Below are 25,270 nucleotides of genomic sequence, written 5' to 3'. Positions count from 1 at the left end.
TTCTGTTTGTTGTTGTTTGTTTTATGACATATGAAAAATGTTCGTTTTCACTTAAAAATTCGTCGTCGTAAAGACTAAATAATAGTTTTATATCGTTCATGCATTTAAATCTATCAATCTTTGTAATTAATGCTATATGTTTTGAGAATTTGTTAAATATTACAAGGAAATTAAAGTCACAAATATTAATTTAGCGTGACTAAAACGCAAGAAGGTTAAGGTTGACTGAGTCAAGGTGACAATGCTTGCTGAATCGTGACGACATACATATTTACAATTTAAAATCAATAAACCTACATGAAAAATGTTTTGGATATTCGGAAGTCATAGTAACGCTAATACTCTGAAGTTCACCCTTAGAACTGTAGTAGGTGGGCATAGTTAGATGAGAAAATAAAATTTAGAGTTAAGTTTTAAAGCCTTAAAATTTATATGGATTCGCTTTCGATAAGCATAAACAATGGTGTTCACCTTCGCAACAGTTCGTTTACACGATGACCTTACGACATCCCGTGGAACGTTTTGTGTCGTAACTATTACGACATCTTGGACAAAAGAGAATTTTCTTGAGAATAGCTAACTTCTCGGTGCAGTTTCTTACCCAAAATGATTTGTGACCGATTCCTCACAAATCATTTGCCTCATAATATCACATAACATGTTTCTTAACTATAAGTTGTTATTAATATTATAATTATTTTGTAACTAAGATTTATACATCTATTTCTTTGATTATTGATTGATGCTTTATTTCTTTGTAGACAAATTTAATGTCGTCCTTACGTAAGCACCAAGTCGACACTGCAAGAAAGGTCTTTTATCGTATAAGTACTGGAATATTATTAAGAAATACATTTAGACATGGCAGTTTGTAAACACTATAAAAAACATACCATACGGTCTGGCATAGGCGTTTCATAAGCGCGAAACAGAAAGTGACGGCAATTCACACATATGTGTGACTATCGACTTTCTGTGTAAATAAACTAAGTCAAATATTTTTCCTATAATATATATCCCTTGATACATTTTCTTTCGGAAATTTTGATAGACCTCTATATATTTATTATTACCTCCTATTATTTTTTTTATATTTATTCCTACCTCGATAAATATATTATTACGATTATTTTAAAGGACACAGTTTTTGATGACTCAGAGACTCATTACATAGGCTGTAAAGGACGCTAAACGGCGGAATAGTTTAATAATTTAATTATCTTGTAAAATTTATTGGTGGTAAAACGGTATAACTGTTAAAATATTATTACAAGAACGGTGTTTTAGTGTCTAATTATGCACAATTTTGTAATACATTAGCAATGACGCACAGCCACATCAGTAATTTCAGTACGAGTAGTAAGACGTTTTTAAAACGTGACAAAACATTCCAAACATTCATTAAATCTCTATATATATACCCATATATAATTATCGTGTCACAATATTTGTTCCCATACTCCTCCGAAACGTCTCGACCGATGCTTATAATTTTTTTTTATGCATATTCAGTAAATCTTTCAAACCCTTAAGTGATGAGTGGTGTCCACCCCAAAAAGAAATTTTATATTTAAAAAAATATTGTTTTAATTTTTTAATACGTCATAAAAAAATACATACAACCCTTAATTGTCACCCCTCTACGATCATCCAATATTTTTTATTATAGTAAATACGTTATTTTTATTGAACTAAAACAAATTTTCCTCGAAATAATATACATGCCTGAACGACGTTTGCCGGGTCAGCTAGTTTCTTATATAATATTTAATTTTAAGGAGGATTCATTAAATAACAATCAGTCTGTCTGCAATCATATGGTTGTTGCTGGTGCGGACTCAAGCCACAAGCGAACATTTCGGCACGTTGCACTGAAGCTATCCATGCAAAATTCATATTAACAAGGATAAAACTAATATTTTGTTTTAATATAATCGCGTGTTATCTGAACTATATTGACGAAAATTTCATAAACGTTCGTTTTGATAGGACATATCTCCAATTTCCGTAATCACGCACTGGATTTGACGTGTAGCTTACTAATATAAATATAATTCATATTAATTTTCTATTTTAATGGATGTTTTGTTTCCATAAGCGTCTTTAATAATATTAAGAATTTTTAAGGGAAGCAATAGATTGGCAACCTTAACTAAATAACTAATATTGTACGATAAATAACATTATCGACTGATAATAATATTATCATATTATGATTGAGAAATTAGGATATTTATAAAGAAGGATTTGTAAGCTGTATAGAATCCTTGAAATTCATTGTACTTTTGTCCCTTGTTTTTACTAAATCAAGTGAAATTGTCTAAAATGTCTAAATTTCGCTCTGAACTTCCAAAATAAATAGTCTCGGCATCACCAAACATCCGGCTAAAGTTTTGATTTGAATAATGTTTTTAACGTAAACCTATTTACAATAATTATTTAAGACTTTATTATGCTCAAAACAGTCATATAAGTGTGATCTATGGAGAATTTTTTAAATACATTAACCAGTTAAAAAAATTCTAACCTACATTTCTTATTAAACTTTTATTATGATTTGTGATGTTATTTATACTAATTTATATATTTCGTATTTAACTAATAAAGTCATGTGGGCTAGTAAAATATACGCCGAGTCATGTGTTTATAATGTGAAGGCTGCACCTTGACCTAGATTTAATTTATTCTATAGGTCAATTTTGTCAACACTGTGTAGGTAGCAAAACCTAGACGAAAGAAGAGATGTTCTGTGAGACACATTTATATGTCGGATGCGTATTATTTCATTGAGATTTTACTTATAACTGGTTTATTTCACCGGAAATCGACTCTAGGAAAACATATAACCCTGTGCTTACTTTATTTCAAACTATTAAGTGGATATATATGAATTAAAATAATAATAGTCTTATTTCCGAACTAAATATTTTACTACAAATAACCATTATCTAGTGGTCTATATTAATATTTGCGTTGTAGTTGCGTTTCCTAGCAAATGAACGGGTTGTTCAATATCCTGGTTTAACTAAATTCGTTCAAGCATACTAATTATCAAAATGGTACAAGCGACAATACTATCGTGTGGAAATTTCTCGTAATAACAGTGAGTTTTGACGACTGCACTCTGTGAAAATATCACGTTGCATTACCAGACCATCGCTGTACTATATGTTAGGTTAGTCCTAACCATAAAGCACATTCCGTGAAGTTTATTATCCGTAGTGTTTGCACGGGAACAAACATTCTATATTCAAATGTTTTTATGCTGCTGCCTTTTTTTTGAAGAATCAGGCTTATATTATGTGTATATGAAAATAATCGATGTGTCCTGACAAAATGTGTCTAATACTGAGTAACACACTTCTTCATATCATAAAATCACTTATACTTATTAAAGTTATTCACAACTTATTTTTTTTAAATTATAAAAAAAAAAAATCCGAAAACATCCTATTTGATTAATTATTTTGTGGCGTATTGAAACTGCCTCACCTTCGTGGGACCTCATCTGCGTGATGATTCGTAAAACGACCTTTTTCATACATACCTTATACCATTTAACGATTACTGTTTTACCGGGAATAACGCTAGAGCTAAACGTTATATAATAAGGTTAATAGAAAATATAATTTATTTGAGAAAATAAAATATATTTTGCTGCGTAATAGAATTGAACAGTTATGTTTTGTAAGTGGGTTTGTAGAGTGAGATTCATGCCTCATCAAATAGGCGAAAACTAGAATAAAGGACACTGATTATAATTTATTATATATATTATTTCGTGTCACGGATTGAGTTGTTCAACAATGGACCTAGTCTTTTTTTTTATAAAATAGGGGGCAAACGGGCAGGAGGCTCACCTGATGTTAAGTGATACCGCCGCCCATGGACACTGTCAATGCCAGAGGGCTCGCGAGTGCCTTGCCGGCCTTTTAAGAATTTGTATGCTCTTTTCTTGAAGAACCTTAAGTCGAATTGGTTCGGTGGGCAGCTGGTTCCACATAGCGGCGGTGCGCGGCAAAAATTGCCTTGAAAAACGCTCAATCGTGGAACGTGATACGGGTGGAATTTTGTATTCAGTCTTGGAATTGTGTTAAAATTGTATTCAATAAAAAAATATATATGATAGTTCTGTGTGTACAAGTTGGTTATCTGTTAAATTATGACAGTCTATAAGTATATATTGTCATTGATATACCACTTCTTCAAAAAATATCATGTGGTGCAACAACCCATGATCTTAGCCATCCCGGTTACCTCACGATGTTTTCCTTTGTACAGCCGAGGTTCAACCTATGATCTAGGGATGACTATCACTATTATTCCTTGATAGCACTATTATGACATAAAAAAGCTGCAACGCAAAATTGGCTCTGTAATGCCGCTATACCGGAAGTATTTACTACCGCGGCTAAAATATGGATTACCTGGTCAGTTATTAGTAGCTTCACGTTAATTACATAAAATACAAGTTGAAGAACTATTTTTAAAACCACCGTGGTTTTAAAATTACAATTATTTAGATTGTATGATTTTGTTAAATACAAAATACAAATAACATTACTAATTTTTCAATATTAAAATATAACAAATTCCTCCTTAATACAAAACTACTACTATTAAATATTGTAGTCTTGAAACAGTTGTTAAGCGTCGTCTTCTCTTTCTATTTGCACTGAGTAAGCCCATTTCCTAAGTGGAGTAAGTAATGATCACCCACCTCAAAACATCGACTGTAAGGAGCCCAACTACTCAGTCAGCCATAGCCATGCCGATATGAGATATCGAAACAAATAAACGTAAGGTAACATAAGTGAGTTTTATGTATTTACCCTAAAAAGCTCTAAAGCTAAACTTCGAATTATGTATGATAATAGATAAAGCTAAGTTTAAATAAGTGAATGTTAGTAAGTTTCAAGTATAAATTACTGTGAAATACACATAAATTACATTATTAACTTCTGTTGTTATATATATAAATCTGATTCGGATAAAAATTTACTTTTGTGCTTAAATGACAGCAACCCTGGTAAGCCCTGCTTATGAGTGGCCATTCAATTATTACGTAATAAGATTTACTGCAATTACCCCTTCTTCTTGTCAGCAAAAGTAAGCAAAGCTTTCAAAAATAATAGTACATAAACGTATTAATTTTTTGTAGGAATTGTGTTCAAGCATAGACAATGTGTGGATAATATGTATAAAATCAAATAAGAAAATCAACGAATTCAGACCCCCCCACCCCAAAGTGCTTACGTAATACTTGAACGACCCCTGATGAGGTATTAATCGAGAATTAATTTAACTTCGTGAAAGTTATGTAATCTTAATTATAAAACAAAGTCGGGTTTGTGCGAACATTAATAACTCTTAAACAGCTGGAGAGCAGAATAACTATTAAAAACATAGGAAAATTTATGAATTAATAAAAGAATGTATTAAAAGTTCAAGAAACGTGATCAAAATTAATATAAAAATACGAATTGCAAAATAATTAATGCCGTACATACCGTTGGCAATATTGCTTTGATCATTCTATTTTTAAATGAGCAACTATTCTAATATCAGACTTATTATTTTACGTACAGATTACGTAAGATTAAAGATAGACAAGTCTTTAATCTTTTTTTCTATCAAACTATAAAATTTATATTTTCATAGATTATTCCAGATTTAAATTCCAATTTAAAAACACGATATTTAACCAAATTAGATAATCTTGTACTTGCTTGTACCAAACCATTTCTCTATTTTCGATTAAAAAAGGTCTACTATTAAAAATGACCGAATTAATATGTATTATTTGTGCGTTTAATAAAACATTGATATTATTATAATATTTTTACTATCACTAAAATCCATCTATTGGATAATTCATCATAAGACTTTGTGAAATGTTAATAACAACTAATAAGTGGGTAACACTGAAAATGTTTAACGGCTGGCCCGTTAGAAACATTACTAATGAAAAATTAATTGAATTACAATTTTAGATTACTCTTTGGTAACCTTATGTAGTACTCTTGCATTACTATTGCATTCACTTGTCATTTGTTTTTGTGAATTGGCAGTAAATCTAAAACTCTTGTTACACGTGAAAATGAACCTAACGCGAGAAAATTCTCAATGATGATGCGCGTGAGGTACGTCCTTTAACAGCGACAACTGAATATAACATCACAGCTGTGCGACGCATGATAGAGTAAGATAAGAGAGGGACAAGCCTAGGCATTGGTATGAGTCAAGTTAAAAAAATATTACACAAACACTTATGCGTCAGGAAGCTTTGCACCACATGGATTTCCCATACTATAACCGACGACGAGAAACACCTTCGCGTGGACTGGTGAATATTTGACGATGGCAGGTGTCAAGATAATGAGTTATCCACAATAAAGTCCTGACCTGGCGCCCTGCAACTTTCATTAATACCCGAGAACTAAAGATAAAATTCCCTAAAGGTATTCCCTTTACGAGCCCTGAAGATGTGGTGAAAGCGTACGAGAATGCCATAGAAGAGACCCCTAAGGAAGAATAGGCCCACTCCTTTTCTCAGTGGTTCCATCGAAAGCAAAGATGTCTAGAAAGGAAAGGAGATTACTTCGAAAAACAATAAAAGTATTGGGAACTTTCTACATTAGGGCGTTTTTCATTTTCTAAACATTTTCAGTGTTACCTAGGTACGTATAAACTAACATAAAATATTTACACTGAATGTATAAAGAGTAACATTTAAAAGAGAATACAGTTGTTCCAAATCCTTCAGTTTTCCAAACCTTAGACAAAGTAAGGTAAGGGTCATTGATTTAAACACATCGATAAAATGTACACGCACAAAAAGCAGTATGATTGTTCAATGATGGCTATACTTGCAGCATTATAACTTTAGTTCCTTCGGAGTTCCTTAAAGTTAATTTTAAGCAAGGTGAACTGCACTTTCTTTTAAATACCTTATAATTGTTTACATATAATAGTTTCTCATCATAAATAATATAGATTGTCATCATATCTATAAAAATCTTTAGATAAATTAAATTATTCTATATATAATATATTATACTACGTATATATTGAAATTTGCAGCACCAAGACAAATAGCATTATACACTATTAGCACACATAAACTTAAATTATAACGCTTTAAGAAATTACTTAAACATTATACAATAAATAATAATAACAAGAAACAAACGAAAATAGGTGAGTTATAGACAAGGATACTTTGTGACAGGCTACTATCGCTCAAAAGAGAAAGCGTGATCGAATGCCATTATTTTGTGACAATGTCCGCCGCAAAATATCTTATACTGACTTTGACAAGACTGATGTATCGTTTGATTATGATTCGTTGGAATCTGTTGACCAATGATAATTAAGTTTGTTCGTTTCAAAAGCATATTCTTATCACCGTGTTGCTTTATTCGTGAGACTTTTCCTATTTCCGGGGAGAGGATTGAAGAGGTTATTTTTGAGTGGGTTGTATTGTAAATAAAAAAGGGTTACGACTTTTTACGGTTCCACTTTCAAATCCGTAATAGGCCCTCATGTGACGTTTTATTTTATATTCTGCTTCCACTGTACGGCTTACAAAGAGATCACAGAGTTCAGCTATATTTCGTTTAAAGGCTAGCCTATAATTAATTAATTAATTGTAATAAAACCTGTACAAAACCTTTTCTCTCTACAATTAGTTCGGAATAAACTTTTCAAAGGTTTAAGACCTTTGAAAAGTTCATTGAACTTTGTTGCTTATCTTCCGATGTTTGGTTTACATTTCAACTAACATTTCAACTTTAACTTTTTGATATTTGACTTATGTTCGTTTTAACATGACTGTATTCTAGATTATTAAGTGTTAAAGTAATCTACTCAAAATGTTTTCTTTAAGTAAAACTTTACAATTGAAGTAAACCAGGGTTGTTTCTAAAATATGCCTGTTATCTTGATTTAAATCTTGACCTCTCTTGTTAAGGAATTTCTTAATTTCACTCTGCCCATGCTGCCGAATTTTAATGTGCGCTATATATCAGAAGGATGACTTACATTTATATTAATTCTTATATATTATCACAATGTATTAAAGCTGTGATGGCTCGCTATACAATATTATAAGCTAATGATTTAAAGCTAACTACATAACTAAAATATAACAGATTCTATTAAGTGCTCTCGGCACAGACGTGTTCAACGAAAAAAATTCTCATAACAAGTAAATATATCAAATATTCTTTGATCATTTTTTTTGGCTAAAATATTTTCGTTTCGAATTTTCACTTGTACACAAGTTTTACTTACATATTTTCTTTCTACAATGTTTCTGTGAGTTTCTTAGAATTTTAAGAAAAAGTTATAAAATATGTTCTTACACTTATTTTTTTCAGAATTAAGAATGTATTAAGATCTTTCTCTAATCTCGACTTTTCTAGACCAGAACTCTCACTCTGTAACTTGACAGTGACCCCAATCTCGACGTTTCTGTGTGCAAATTCGATGTAGCGCTGTTAATATCCGCAGAGTTGATGTGGCAACTTTGGAATGTGCGATCCCAAGGTACAATGCTCGTCAAAGGAAAGTCAAGATTTGAGAGCGAGATACACTCCTAAGATATTTCAAGTTATGTCACCCTGTCATCTTTTTCTGCATGAAATAAGACGTAAATTATTTAATGTGAAGAACTCTTTGTTTTTAACAGTAACACAGGCCAGTATAAGGTAACGAAGAGCAGAAACAAAGCAGGAAATACAATTCTCGATAGTTTGTCTATTTCCCGCCATAATACTCTTTCTTGTCCTGTATCTGCATCCAGCCACGCAACCTGGAAGGTAATTACCAAAAAGTTTAAATAAATACATAGTAACTATATTATAGTAGGGATGCCAAATGTTTTATTAAGTGATTTTTCTATGCTGTCCTCTGTCATACTCTTTATTCACTCACACATGTCACACTTTGTATTACATTGCTTTTGTATAAAATTCTCTTTTAAAAAAAACCTCGTGATTCCTTAAAAATCATGCATGTGGCGACTACTGCATCATTATCTTCAAGTTTATAGCCTCTGAAATGTTTCTTTAACAGAAATAAGAAGAAGAATCTAGGTCCGAAGCCAGCTTCCTCAATAATAGCCATCGCATTCTGGACTTGGGTTATCTGGGAAAACGGCTGGTATTAATTCGATCGTTGACAGAAAAATCAGCCCAAAATCTTACTCTCTCTTCAGGTCATAACATAATTTCATCCATAATATTATAGAAAATTCCTATAGAATTATTTATTTCATCTACTTTAAAACAAATAGTAACATTACGAACGGCCAAGACAAAGATTTTAACTTTTGAAATCATTTTTTCACACCCGATGTAGGGCGTCCCGTCAAAGTTTTTTCCTTGATCGAACTGAGCACTTTAACGCGACGTAGAATACGGACGATTATAAAGGTCTTATGTTTCTGTCAGGTCTCGATTTTTCAGCTAAGTCATACAAAATTTCAAAACTTTTAAATTTTAACAATTTTTAAGACAACGTTTCAACACGACGCAGTCTAATTACTTATACGAGGAATTTGACTGCGACATTTTGTTTTTATCTCTAAGGAGATGTATCGCATTACCACTATTTAGACTTTACTCAGAATCCTTAATTTGTACATAACCGGGTTTTAGGGCTTATTATTTAAATAAGTTCAAGCTTCTTCACCATACGTCCATTTGGATGGTATCCAAATTAAACCATGGTTAAGAAGCTTTCACAAATAAATGCTTCCTTGATTATATACTTAAGTTTATTTGTATATACATCTATTAAAAAATATTGCATTTTCAAGTCAGCACGCCTTATGTGTTTTTATGGGCAAACTTACTTGCAATATACTTTGCCTTCGTTCCCCTACGAGGTGGGTGGGGGCGGCTGGGTTAGAATGCACCGCAGGGGTTGTGGCTGGGGGAGATGCGGGTGAGGTAAGGTCAACCTTGCGACATCTGACCCCACTTCCCTCCCAGGCGGCAACTGTGCCACAGGATCCCTTCTCGCCATTTATGCGCTAATGGTTAATTAGTTTCAAACATAATATTATATATAAAAATTACGTCACATGATATTGGGTAATTGGGTTTCCAATGTATAAGATCTCAAGTATTTCATGTTGATTAGATAATTCCTCAGTAACATAGACTATTTTTAGCGCCATTTTATAAAACATGTGTGCGTGTACTAATGTACACACGTTAGAAGTGAAAGTTCTTTATCACCTTATTTTCATAATATCTACTATAATATGCAACTTTACAGAAATTGGTTGAAAAAAAAATAGATAAAGTTTAACGAAAGGCTTTTATTATCATACACATGAATACAAATAATACAATTATTTCATTTTACCTTATTACTACTAAGATTATTACAGAATTTCATTAATTGTAATAGATTTATTGCTATCATTGTAATCGTTATTATATATTTTTGTTATTAATGGCTTTGAATCTCTTCGAATCAACCGTGGTAGGGACAAGAAAAAGATGCCGCATAAGGGAAAAATGTGACGCGTAACCGAAAAATGCGACGGGATTTTTTTTCCAACGCCGATAAAGAAGTTTCACTTCAAAAATAAATGTACAGTCGTGCAGAGTGAGGAATAAGACGATATTGGCATTTGGCATTTCCACTTAGGCTCCAATTATGTATTTGGCATTTTAACTTAGGTCCGAATATTGAAATAGGATTCTATTTACAGAACGTGATCATTTCAACATTTTGGTTGAAAGTTTGCCGCCATTCCTTTTCTGTAGAAATATCTACGTAACCATAGCTACAAGTTCGGTACCAATAATGCAATTATAAGTTAAATATGGTTGTACCAGTATCATCGGAACTGTAAAACTACCACTGTACTGTAGTTATAATTCGTATAATTCGGAACATTACTGTTTTGGATAAGCTAATTAAAATTTGATCAATAATTAGGTATCAGTTATCTGTGACCATATAGGCCAAATAACAGGAGAACATTACATGCAGAAGTATTAAAATATTAGAGAAACAGATACTCTGTTATCTAATGTTATGTAGACTACTCTACATTATATTTATTCATTCTCTTAATTTGACTTCGTCTGTATTCTGAGGAATTGCTATAATACTTACAACTGGTATTATTCGTGGTATGGCTTCTTGGGCTCTCGACTTGTTCATTTGATATTGTTTGTCTAAGACTTTAACAACGACGAATTCGCTAAGGGCAGCGAAAACAAACATCATGCAACCAGCCATCCACAGATCTAATGCCTGAAAAATATTTAATTTAATTATAATCTTATTATTGACATTCACAATACAACGCTCGACTCTCTAACCTAAAATCTCTCCTCTAAAACCTCTCACAAACAATAAGTGAAATCACTTATTATAACGTTGAGTTTTGCTTGATAATTAAACAAATAAAATAAAGTCGCGTAAAATGTTTCATATAGTCACATTAATATAGAATAGAATAGAAATGTCTGTATTTTATTTCAGAATAGAATGTGTTTTATTGACATCCGAATCCCCTCCAACATGTTTATTTACAGAGAGTATTGAATAAACAAAATATATACATTTATTTGCACTTGTCAAACACTGTTGACTAGTTTTTGCCTCTTTTACTAGATTGATATAATATATAATAATGATATAAGCTATCAATTTACAGTTTAAAATCATCTTTCAATTGGGTATAGTAATAATAATATACTCGATATCGTAGAGTAGTACTACAAGGTGAATATATATTCATATTCATGGCTTTTCCTGAAGCAGTAGGCAGAGACCACGGTCGGTTATGGGTATTTTTAACTTTTTAATTCTCTAGTACTTCTGGTTCAGGTATGTACGACAACGCCTACTCATCGACTTCACTACGGTGGCATTGTATAACCTACTTGTTAACCGTTTCTTATGCATCCGCTCTACAGGGCCAATTCACTTACGCACTGTTTTTCGTATACCTGTCATTACGTCTTCTTTAGCCCACACTGCTCACGTATATCACTACTACTCATCCTATCACGCAATGATACACCACACATTCTACACTCATTCTTTCTCTGCTACACCCAACATTCACTACCGTATGTTAACGTCAAGATAAGCACTCCCCTATGTCAGGCCAATCGAGTCTCATTCGAGATTTCTCATAGAGCGTAATTTAATATAGATTAGAGCTACCTCAGTAAATATCTAACAGGAATCTCTTGAACTCGCTCACGCGAAGCTTGAAGCGTTGGCTTGAATGATAAATTATTTTCACTTGAACTATTAAAACTTAAATATAAAACTCATTACCTCACCTTTACATAAGCAACGGGAGGTATATCAGCTCTTAGGCCTGTAAACATTGTGACCAAGGTCAGCATACATGTGACAAGTAGAGTTACTCTTCCAGGAACTGCATCCAGATCCAACCAGAAGCTAAACCATGACAGCATCACTACTAGAGAGGAAGGAGCGAAGGTCTGTATAAGATGATGACCGATTTGCCGCTCAAAGCGAAAGTATACCACCAGGCGAGAGAAGTTTCCTGCAAAGGTACATATAAGTTTTAAGTACGTAAAGAATCAAGGCTATTTCAAAACTTATCTATATCCAAGTCGGGTAAGTACCAGCTTATTTTGTATTAACCTAGTATGATATACATAAACGTTTATTTTACTACGTTAACAAAAAACAAAGATACCATACATAGGTATCATATAAAGGTGCGAGTGTTAAAAGCATACATTGGTGCACTGCTGGGAATCGAAACAACAACGTCAGGTATAAGAGTTCCACGTTGAACACTCTAGGCCTACAATGCTCAACACACTTACATTACGTTCACAGTTATACTCATTTAACAAGACAAGAACGAGGCATATGTTCCTTCAACCAAATACTTATTTCGTATTATTAATTCCAAAACAAGCATTGTACCTAGGTAACACGTAGGTAGAAAATGAAAAACGCCTTAATGTAGAAAGTTGCCAATACTTTTATTGTTTTTAGAAGTAATCTCTGTTCCTCTCTACATATCGTCGCATTCGATGGAACCACTGAGAAAAGCAATGGGCCTATGCTTCCTTAGGGGTCTCTTCTATAGGATGTTCGTTTTTTAGTTCGTGAGTATAAATGAAAGTCACAGAGCGGCAGATCAGAACTGTATGGCGGATGACTCATTATATCGATACCTGCCATAGTTAAATATTCAACAGTCCATGCGATGGTGTTTCTGGTCGTCGGTTAAAGTATGGGGAATCCATTTGGTACAAAGCTTCCTGACGCCTAAATGTTCGTGTAATATTTTTTGAACTTGACTCTTTTATCTTCCTCTATCATGCGTCGCACAGCACTGGTGTCATCTTCAGTAGTCGCTGTTAAAGGACGTTCCTCACGCGGATCATCATTGAGATTGCTACGTCCACGCTTAAACTCATTAAACCAATTGTAAATAGTGGCACGAGATGGGGCTTCATAAAGATATGCTAATCGCAGCTTATCAATAGCTTTGTTGTTGAGTAAGCCCACAACGAAAGTCATAATACATCAATGACCGAAAATTTTCTCGCGTTCGGTTCAGTTTCGCGTGTTATAAGAGTTTTAGTTTTGCCGCCAATTCACAAAAACAAATGACAAATGAATGCAATATACTACATTAGGTTACCAAAGAGTTCTTAAATTCAAATTCAAAAAAAAAAAAACACTAGCAATGTTTAACTGGAACGTTCTAAACATTTTAGTGTTACCCACGTATTAAGTACCTACTGCGGCTTGTAAACAAAAGCACAAAAGAAATAACAGTTTTATAAAAAGGTTTTATTGAATAGACACTTAAGTTTTATACATATTAAATAGCTCGTTAAAAACGAATATTCTTAATGCATATGTATTTGCTAAGAAAGTGATTAAGCTAAATACAGTATAGCTTGCGTAGCAGGCAGAATAAGTTAACTTTAAACTAATGTGTTTTGTGATTTTCTGTGGTCGTTTGGGAGGCTTAAATAGCGTATTATAGGTAAATATAGTTTAAATAGGTAAATTAGTGTAGGCATAATAATTATTTTTTACTTAGGGCGAAATCGTCCTGACCTCTAAGTTTGTGCGGCTATAAAACAACAAACATTATTGACGTTTCAAGAGGCTCATAAACGATATTTTACTTTTAAGGATCTATTTTTGTGTAGTTATAGCATTTAAACCCGTAGAAGATAGTAATATTTAAGTTTATATTGCAAAATAAAACAATGAAAACGTGTGTTTTTTGCATGTATCACCCCTACACCTTCAAGTTCAAATTAATATCAATGCTTGCTATTTTTTGTAAGGTTATAAGTGTCATTCGAATGATTGTATACTAGGCTTTCAATTTAAAACCTTATTAAACCATCGGTTGAGGTATAAAATTGATTTAAGGTAACATTAGTGTTGTCCTCAACATTTGGTATGGTGGACTATCCATTAGACGGAACGGTCTTATTATTATCACTTCCCTGCTAAAAACTACCGTATTGGGTTCTGATTTTAATAAATAAAACAGTATTAATGTTTATTTTATATTTATGGTATTAAAATCTGGATATCTGATGCAATTTAACTTATACAAGTCAGTGCAGTGTGACTACAGATGAAGTACATATTTGCTTTACTGTATTTGCCTGTACGTAACAGAAATTAAACTCATCACATAAAACATTTAATTAATGTTTTAACGAGAACATAGTAGCGTGTAAGCGTGCGACTCTCAACAAAGGACTTTTCTTTCTATGTGCTAAATTAACAGTTACTTCACTGCGAAAGCAAACATCTTGAGGATACCGGCATCTCTAACCATGCCATGAGTCAGATATAGAAGGCTGATCTACTTATCTATGAAAGAAACATCAAAGACTCGTAAGTGTGTAGTGCCACTGTGCGACACAGCATTATTATTAGGTACGAATTATGTTAAGCAACATTAACATAATTCTTATTAATAATAGAATTTGTACTTTCAACGTACCCTCTTTATCGATCATCAATCCATTAGTCTCCTCTAATCTTAATGGCTCACCGATGTTATACTGAAGTAACTTTAATTCCGGATTTATCGTCACCCCAGCTTCACTCCACTTGAACCGCACTTTCTGATTACTGTATGAAACTGAAATTTAATACATAATTTATTAATTTAATAACTAATGTATTAATTCTACGTGTGTATAGCTCAGGGTTGAGATGTTGTCAATTCGTGTAGCTACTATTAGGCTTCTTCCCACGATAATGTAAGTGCGTGCTCCTATTTCACCATGCCTCCTGCTGATAGAGGATCTTTGACAATCTGAGACAAATCTTTGTTTTTAAGTTATTTTAATACTATTTATTACTTAAGATTTCCTGTGGAACATGGTGTAATCGTTGCAGCTCCTAACAAACGTTGTGTAATACAAAGAAAAACTTGGCGATTAAAGAGTTTCGGAGTGTTTATTGCCAGTTCTTCTCTTCCGTTTTACACCCTTGATTTGAGAACTGTAAATATACTATAAATATTAAATTAGAAGAATTTAATTTATATTTAGTTTTTTGACGTTCATAAGTGTACATTGTGTTACCTATATGAATAAATGATTTTTGACTTTGACTTCATATTCTAGGATCATTGCCCAAAAAATTGAAAAACTTACAGGACGACTTCGTTACACGCAGCAACCCTACTGGCCGGGATACTTCCTCTAGACCTCCGTATTCAGGAAGCCGCTGCCTTATACGAGATAAAAAGGGGGGTCAGCGCGGAAATACTCGAAAAATTAGAAAAGAGAGTGCAATTCGTAGATCTCCCACACCCGGCGAAACAAATGAAACTTAATTACAAGATGCTCACAAATCCGGAAGAAATTGGAAGACACGGCGGCACACTAATCTATACGGACGGCAGCAAAACAAGTATAGGAGTAGGCGCCGCTTGAACGGAATCGAAAGATGGTATGGACCTAAATAGCAAGAAGATGAAGATGGCGCCCCACTGCACAGTATTTCAAGCCTAATTGACGGCACTACGATACGCGACTAGCCACATAAATAAAAATAAGCGTGACGCTAAAATATACAGTGACTCTAGGTCAGCATTAGATGCTATTGTGAGTGGACGATCTCTCGATCCCCAGGTAGCCGAGATCCGCTGGAGCCTGGAAGAGTGCCGCAAAAGAGGAACTCATGTAAGCCTCTTCTGGGTAAAGGCGCACGTGGGTACCCCAGGGAACGAGAGGGCCGACACATTAGCAAAAGAAGCGGCGGAAAAACTCAGATCAAAACCAGAATACGCCGCATGCAGGGGGCATGCGGCGTATATATAAAACATCAGATAAGGCAGAGGACTCTAGAGGTATGGAACGAGCGCTACCTGGGGGGTGAAACAGCTGGAACAACAAAATTATTTATCGGCAATGTAAGAACAGCGTACAAGTTAATAAAAGAGAAGCGTTTCACTCCCCAAATGGTGCAATTGGATGGCGCAAATTCTTACAGGGCACGGAGCCTTTGCATATTACCTGCATAGGTTTAAAATTAGGACAAGCCCAACATGTGCCTGCAGTAATGAAGAGCAAACAGTGGAACATGTGCTTTTACACTGCCCTATATTCGCATCGATGCGATGCAACAAATGCAAATGACTGTAGACCGTGGCGGCCTACAGGACATGTTAATAAAGCACAGACCGTGCCTGGAACGGTTCTGCGAAAAAAATATTAAATATTTAAAGGAGGCAAACAAAACCGAAAGAGCGGGTCTCGCGAGGAATTGCACCCCGGCTCGCCCATGAATATTGTAAATAAAAATATTACCGATGCAGCCGGGGCGTATTTCGCGACGCCTGCCATTCGCGAACTAGTAGAATTAATTAAATGTATATGGTTTTTATTTTTGAAAAAAATGTGGTATAAAAAGTCCCTGGACAATATGGCAGGGGAGTAGATGGTTATAAATTAATAAAAAAATATATATATAGTTTTTTGTGTTTTAGTTAACCGTTAAAGCCTCCCACCTAATTCATACTAATATTATAAGTTTATTTGGTTATCACGCTAATTTCTAGCTCTACTAAACCTATTCTCAAAAAACAGAATTCTCTATACAGCATTATATTCTGATTGATTTACAGTATTGGTTATACCTATAAAGTAAGTTGTTACGATGGGTTGTTATAATATTAGAAAACTTATTTATTTATATACAGTCCATGGCCAATTTCTAACTAAAAATAACATAAATAACAGGTGTCTCAAAAGATGTATAATCGATAAGTAATTTTATTTTTAGATTAAACGAGTGCCGCGAACGCGAGGGTCTACATGGACGGTATTATTTTACATTTAAGAAATACATTCCCAAAATGTTTACTTGAATAATGAATAAACACATTTTTGATACACGACTTTTGACTATTGATACTTTTTTTAAATCGATCAACTAAATATGAACATTATTTTGAGAAGTTATTTTACAAAATTGACAGTAACCCTCCTTCTGCTGTCCACTAAACTTTTCCAAGTATATTTTTAATCATAGTATATTACCCCTATATGTTACACAAATAGTTCGCTCTCCGGTGAATAATCGAGAAACCCTAATGGCTTTCCCTTAATAGCAGCGAGAGTAACCGGGGAATGGGAGCTTGTTGACGCTGCACAGTGCGAGCCGAATGCACAGTAAAAAGGTTATGTTTCCGGCAGCGGTAATAATTGTCCGGAACCAGGAAGTATGCGCTTTCTGCTTCGTTTCTAATTATTAAACCAAATTTGATTACAGCTAAATCACTACGAAGTTCTAATGAATTATATTCTAAAACTCCCATCAACAACTTAGTAGGGTAGAGGTAACAAAAAAGTTGTACCTTCTTTTATACAAATTTCTAAGGAACTTCTTTTACACGCTTTCAATAATTTCCTCATAATACCTTTAGTAAGGTTATACTTGAAACATATTGCGGTTTCAAGTGTTGGCCTTAATAATGATGAATATAGCACCCTAGTGGAAGTGTCCGATAAACCAACTGAATTTCGCAGGACAAACCTTAATTGCAGCATCCGTAATCGTCCGAATATGCTCCGCAAATGAAAGATCGGGAAGAAAAAAAAACACCCAAGTCGCGGACCACCAAATAAGTTTAGATCCTATGCCATATCTCTTTGAATATTATGCAAAATAGATTAACCTCTCGCGTCTGTCATACGGATTAAAAACTTATTACAACAACATAAATTTATAACATTAAAATGTTGTCGGGAAAATTTATTTATTTCCAAAATTGATACAATAAATATACCGATTTAATGCCTCCAAATCCTCATAAGACAGAAGAAGAAAGTATAATTTATTTTGTTTTTATTTATATACTTTTACACGTATATATAGTTAAATTCAAAAATTAAAATGGTTTTCATTATCGTCAGACATGTTGATTTATTAAAAACCAAAATGACAGTGCACACGTCTGGAGTAGGCGCCGACCAGAGAGAATTTGGAACATTGACATATTGACGTGATATTGTCATAATAAAATAAATGCTATCGTGTTCCCTTATGCCATTATTAACGATATGTATAGTTTATTATAAGTTAGTTAAGGATTAAGTATTACTATGTTTTTTGGCATGAATATTGTCCTAATATTGTGTATTGAAATATTATAATGAATAAAAAAAGGAAAATAATAGTATATTAATATAATTATTTGGTTTGATGTCTAGATAAACAAATAATAATCCAAAACGTTAAATATTTAGTATAGCCTTGTGGCAAGAGCCAGTACGCCAGTACCGGAAGATAAATAAATAAACTTACAACTTTCTATATATATAGGACACGACTGTATGTCCATAGGATAGAGTTGAAATTCCATCTGACAGGCGATGATGGCGTGCATCCTTGCAGCATATCTGACAGTTTGATTCCTGTATAACGTTACGGAGGAAAACTTGTGGGTGAGTTCTGCTATTTCTGTAATGGAAAAAAAAATTGGTGTTGATGCTGATACTGCGATTTTGCAGCCTTAGGTTGTGTGTTCCCAGTCCCTGATATATAGATATATAGATTTTCCTTCTACAAACATATATACTATATATAATGTATTTACAATTTATAAAATGCATTAAACCCAGATAATGTTATCAAACACATGTCACCTCATGTCTACAGGCAACAGTATATACAATTAAAGATAATTGATATAGACACTTCTTGTATGTGTGATAATCCGTTTTAGTTGACGTTCTACGTAGTTTTAGTAACGCTTCTACGGTTGTATTAATAAGTCTTCATAAATGTTAATATGGAAACAAAGAACATAGTCTATTAGAATTAATGTATAAAAAGCTTTGATTAAAAAATGATTGATTTTTAAATATATGTTAATAAATTTTAGGCGTATTGTGAAATATGTTAATCAGAAATCAGACACATTTCAAATATATTTGATTAATTAAGGCTTTTGAAAACGAATTGCGAGAATTCCATTTAATCTTGAATTACCAAAATTGGACATCAGAATTTAATCTCTGTTTTAAAATGGAAATCGAATAACCAATTATAAATAAACTAAAAATAACCCTCACTTATGGTTTTCCAGTTTTAGCGGACGCCTGGGTTCTATTCGATTTTTTATAGGATGTACGTTATAATTTGCAAAAAAAAAATGTATAATATGATTATATAAATGTTTTTTAAGGTTTGTGTGATTTAAAGTATTTGTAATTGTTTAAATAGACAATAGCACAACGCAGCTGAGTTCAGTCAGATTTAAATTAAAACAATTATGCGCTCCGAACGGCACTCTCGTCGGTGTATTACGTTAAAAAATCGTAAATTCCAATAACACTTTCATGTTAAATATGGTACCGCGCGACCCCACTGCTGCAATATCAGCGCTACGAATATTGAAAGAACTATATCGGAAACATAAAAATTGATATCGCTATGTACTCTACATAGCTGACGTTAATGACCGTGACCTAGGCTTTAGATTATTATTATATTCTAGCCAAACTCCATGTTTAGCTTGAACATGGAGTGATTATATAATTGAAACCGTTTTCTATTCGAACTTAATTTTAATATTTTTCGTTAATAATTGTAATTGATAGTGCAAATTGTGCTAAATAGAAATCTTTATTACAAAATTTTATTGTACCCATACCAAAAAATATGCAAATAAAGTATTAAATCTAGGTGCTGGTGCAATGTGTTATATCAAAATGCATACCAGCTGATTGATGGCAAAAGTGACAGTCGCCTCCTAGAAGGTAAAATTAGTATTACAATAACGCGAATTACAGAAAATATAAAAGCAAGCAATATCTACATAATTTATCGCTAGGCGATAATTTCCTGTAAGTCTGTTTACACATCGACATTTTATTAAGAAGATTCTTACTTACGAGAAAATCGACTAGTATAAACACGATCTCGTATGACATTTTTTTATGTTCATGCCAGTATCGTACAATTCGGTTTGAACTGTTTCGAGTGCGAGTGAGTTTTATTCGAGTTTGTGATTACTAGGGTATTGATCTCAAAAATTGATGGAGTTTTAATATGTTAATATATAATATGGCATGGTATAATGGCATGCAACACTTGTCACATGTGAAGAAAAAGTTTTAGTTTAGAATATTGGAATACCTGTGTAAATTTTATATAAAAAGATTGTTATCTGTTATTTACATGTACTTCTCTTAAAGACGCAGACAGTGTAACAAACAGACAGTGTTTGTGGAACACGGACAACGAAAATTATAAAAACCGTGATGCGAGAAATGCAGTTCTTAATGTATTTACGAGAGAACTTTAATGTGTGTTGAGGGATTTGGTCCCAGACAAATTAGTGAAAAATTAAAATATGAGAAGTCAGTATCTACAACAAAGAAAGAAAGTAAAAGCATTTTTGGGGACTAGAGCTGGGGTCTACGTGCCTAAATTGCATTGGTACAATTCTTTAGACAAATTTTTAAGGAAATCCTCAGAATTTCGTACAACGATCTCAAATTTGGTGAGTACCTACTTACTAAGCACTCTTTATTCCTATATTAAAATATAATTCCAAGTTTCGTTTATTGCAAGCTGTTTATTACTAACTGCTCCGCTATAATTAAAATATTCACAATACTGTTCACGGACTGAAATTGCCTGTCTGGTAAGGTTACCGTAATTTTGCGAAGCTAGATTTGCAAAGACTCCATTTGTATGGTTTTCTCTCCATGTACCGTATACCAGATTCTGTTTCTTCGTCTAAAAACCCAGGAGGATTGTATGCATTCGGCGATGTTTTTCTCAACCAATTATGAAAAACACATGTTGTTTTTACACACCTACTTTTTCGGGCGCCAATCCTATTGGTCTTTCAAATATTGGTCATAAATCGTGAAACTAAAATACCAAATGCATTTTCGACAATTCTCCTGCATTGGCATAGTCTATAATTATAATTTTTTGTTGTTTTGTTAAATTATTTCGATGGGTATATGTTTTAACCTAACATATTTTTTTCCGTTTCCGTTTAATTAATTATTGTCTTAGAAGAGCAAATATAATTAAAACACCCTCATGCACTGCAATCATGATAGCAAGTGGCACAAAATCTCGAAATACGATTATTGCTTTTTAAATTTTATTTACACGGACACAATAAACTTTCCATGACGAGGCAATTCTCGCCAAAATGGAAGAGCGAGAAGTGTGAATGTTTAGACGAAGAAACTTTTTTATATTCTTTCGATAATCGTACATTCGAGACGAGAAACTCTCTCCATCTAAATGGGCCTTTATGGTCCCGGTATAGGCGATACGATTCTGTTTGGGCCCGTCCGTCACCGTTTCATAAAAACCATCTTAAACGAAAACAAAAAAAACGAGAATTTATCACAACGAGACATTGAACCAAAAAATATAAGCTCTATTAGTCGATTTAAAAGTCTATGATGTTTAAATTTGAAAAGAATAACTTACTTTTTTATGCATGCCTACTACTATAAGTTTCTACTTTAAGTTTATATAATTAGAATCTTTCTAAATTCGGAGATATTATTATAACATTTTTATAAAATCAAAGTCCAATGTTATAATCACATAATTGAACTTTGATAACTCAAAATATATTGGGAAAAAAGTTTCAACCAAAATTTAATATAGATTTGGATTGATTTCTAACGCAAAATTAAAAATATATTCACAGTTTTCTTTCTCTGTTAAGTTCGATTTAAAATAATCAGATTTATTCTTGATCTATACGACCCTCTAAGGTATTCTTTAATCCATATCTATAAAATATACTCAGATAATTGAATCGTATAGAGATCTGATATATAGTAGGTACATTTGCTTTTTTTATTCACATTGAATTCATCTTTATCTTGTCATGGTAGGTGATTTATATTTTCAGACTACAGATTATATACACAGTTTGAAGACTGAGACCAAAATTAAGATATCATATCCAATTACCGATATCTGAAAATCTAATATTTTTTATTTAAGATCATAGAGTGTCAGCAGTCTAGACATTTTGTGATTATTAAATGGTAATTAATATATTAAAGCCGCTTGTTTGAATCATATTAAGAAATAGAAGATATGTTTTTATTTTGTTATTACAAAATTCTATTTTATTTATAGCGAATATTTCTATACATTTCTGCTCACTCAGGTATATCTTAGTTTACAAGCGCCGCAACATTCTATGGACTACTATAAAGCGCAAATTTTCAGACGCATTTAATAGTGTTTTGATAGCGTAGCAACATATCATTTGTATTAGTACAACAATTATCTTTTGTTATTTTATTTGTCATTAAATTATATATAAACATAAAATAACTTTGTTTTGTCTAATATTTTGAATCTAATTATGAATATGTTTTTTCGTCACTTTATTCTGCGAGGGCATTGAAAAAGAATACTTTAAGAATACAACGAGAATGTGTGATTGATGAGCCTGAAGAAATTACGACCGTTACGAAGTTGTTAACCAATTTCAACTCGGTTAATTTGTTGAACAATTTCTGATGGTTTTGGTAAATTTTCAATTCAATTTATTCTAAATAAGCGATAGGGCTAGTTGATCTAGTTTTTGGGTAGGAAATTAAACACACCAATAATGACTTGATTCACTGACTTTACAGTTTTGTATAAGTTCAAACTTAAACAAAAGAATTGCCCATGCGCATGTGTCACAACCTCTTTTATAATGTTTACCATTCTTCGACTCGACCATCCCCATAGACCTCATTAGCTTTTTAAATTTCTGTACGTCGTATATGAATTGGATTTATATGAAATGTAAATGTGTATAGGAATTACCGCTTCAAATGACAAATAGATACGTTTAAGACGTACTCGGTGTACGTTACTTTTACTTGTTTTGGTGAAAAATAATACCTTCTTACGGAAATTTACCCGACGGTAAATATTAGCTTTCTAAAGGGCATTTTTCATGACCGTATTTTTCAATAGGACTAGTGTTAGTACCAAGCTGAAATAATTATTGCTTTGCTGGGAGTCTAAGTGGGCAAGTTCGGGTCCATTTCCGTTAATACTAGAGGCGGTCGGGAGTGGGTACGTATTTGTGCTAAAATATACAAGACTTAATTAACATACCTGTGACTTTAGAATTCAAAAAATAAGGATCTGGATGCCACAGATTATCAAAAAATTCTGGAGGTAGGGTGACGTGATTATCGCCTTCCTCGAATATATCATCAGGTAGCTGAAGACGGCTCTCGATCCACGTTTGTCTTATAAACATATCCACTCTGGAAAACATAATAATGTTTATTCAAATTATTGTTAATAATATAATAACTATAATAGATATATTAATTCATAAATAATATAAACGGAAACTGTCTCGACTTAAAAATAAGATGGACTGTGAAATTTGAACTTGATTGATTTACTATTACCAAATTATCGCTTAGTTATCTTATAATTAAAATTTTAATATAAACGGAAAATACAGAATTGAATACGTGCAGCATTTCCATGTCTGTTTTGTTGACATTTTTGAGTTGATAGGTAAGAAACCGATGGACCAAAAAAAATGTTCTCTTTTAAATATTTTATTTCACTGAGGGGAATGAAATGAAAGTGAGGAGAATTTTCGCAGAGATTGTTGGATGCCAATATCAGCGCTACCCACTAAAGACCTCCCACTAATCTCGTCACTGTTGGGGAAACTTGGGGTCACATGGACGACCAAGAGATCCCGTGACTAGCTGTTACAGCAAGCATCTTCATTACATGGTATACACATAAAAATAAGACGCACACCTGATGCTACCCGCCTCATGTTTAAGTGACTTATGTCTGACATTGTCTAAACTACACTCTTCCTCGCTTTGTTAATTTCCAAAGCCAACGTCTCTATATCATATGAAATTTGTTAATTTGAGCGCTTTTCAGAGTCTTCTCAAATCATTTTAAAACATACGTTAGCCTTTCAGTACCATTATCAGACCGGGCACGTTTCTTCTTAAGTACCTCTAGTCCTTTCTCGGATTCCTCCAAGTGCAACATTGCACGGGTATTTGATTTGATTTGTTTTGTAGCAGAATATATTCTAAGTCTTTGATATCCGTCGCTGCTTTACTTTGATTTTGTGTTTCCAGTTTTAATGCTAATCCTTACAGATTGTTGAAAAGCCCAATCCTTTATTACCTCCACATTCGATTCTCGATTCTGTAGCTTCAGAGATAACAAAGCGAGCTAGCAAAAGCAACATTTTTTGCTGACATAAATAATCCTGTCGCTTTTAATTCTTCACGTGCCTTACTCAAGCTTACAATAGCAACTTGGAGTTAGAGTGTCTGCTGAGTTTTTACATCTCAACCTGTCATAACTCCGGAAGTTAAAAAAAGACTTCTTCTGGGACTTCCATCACTCATTTGAAAGTTTTCCGTTTTAAATAACTGTATAACACAAAGAAAACAACAACAATTTTCAAACTTATTAACCTTCATTAATAATGTAGCGAGTGCCTACCGAAATTTTTACAAAATAACAAAGTACTTACTCCACGAGAATATTAATTCATAAAGTTAACATTATAAGACTTACCTAAAATCCATATCTTCAACATTAATTGAATTTACATCCACAACATATATACTAAATTCAACAATTACTGGTTGTCCTTTGCGTGAAGGAGGGCGCATTTCTGAAAAAAAAATAGTTAATAAAGACATCGTTTTCATGCACATAGAAAGAATCTACAGATGAATAGCCCACCTATTAAAAT

General features: G+C 33.0%; 1 protein-coding gene across 2 annotated transcripts in view; it reads right to left on the bottom strand.

Moving 5' to 3' along the window:
- Window positions 1–8,154: 8,154 nt before the first annotated feature.
- The window catches only part of LOC123711273 (glycine receptor subunit alpha-1), a 37,707-nt gene continuing 20,591 nt past the window's right edge, over window positions 8,155–25,270 (bottom strand). For both annotated transcript variants that reach the window (XM_045663774.1, XM_045663775.1), the window contains 8 exons: window positions 25,090–25,189; window positions 23,632–23,786; window positions 18,826–18,981; window positions 15,008–15,148; window positions 12,324–12,553; window positions 11,140–11,280; window positions 9,860–10,039; window positions 8,155–8,815 (listed from right to left, as the gene is read on the bottom strand). In XM_045663774.1, the coding sequence (XP_045519730.1) occupies window positions 8,663–8,815; window positions 9,860–10,039; window positions 11,140–11,280; window positions 12,324–12,553; window positions 15,008–15,148; window positions 18,826–18,981; window positions 23,632–23,786; window positions 25,090–25,189 (1,256 nt within the window). In that variant the 3' untranslated portion in view covers window positions 8,155–8,662. The remainder of the gene's footprint in view (window positions 8,816–9,859; window positions 10,040–11,139; window positions 11,281–12,323; window positions 12,554–15,007; window positions 15,149–18,825; window positions 18,982–23,631; window positions 23,787–25,089; window positions 25,190–25,270) is intronic.

Source organism: Pieris brassicae, chromosome 6 (genome assembly GCF_905147105.1).
Source record: "Pieris brassicae chromosome 6, ilPieBrab1.1, whole genome shotgun sequence".
In the NCBI taxonomy this organism is placed as follows: domain Eukaryota; kingdom Metazoa; phylum Arthropoda; class Insecta; order Lepidoptera; family Pieridae; genus Pieris; species Pieris brassicae.
Note: the sequence above shows the minus strand (reverse complement) of the source record. Positions and strands in the feature narration are given on the sequence as shown.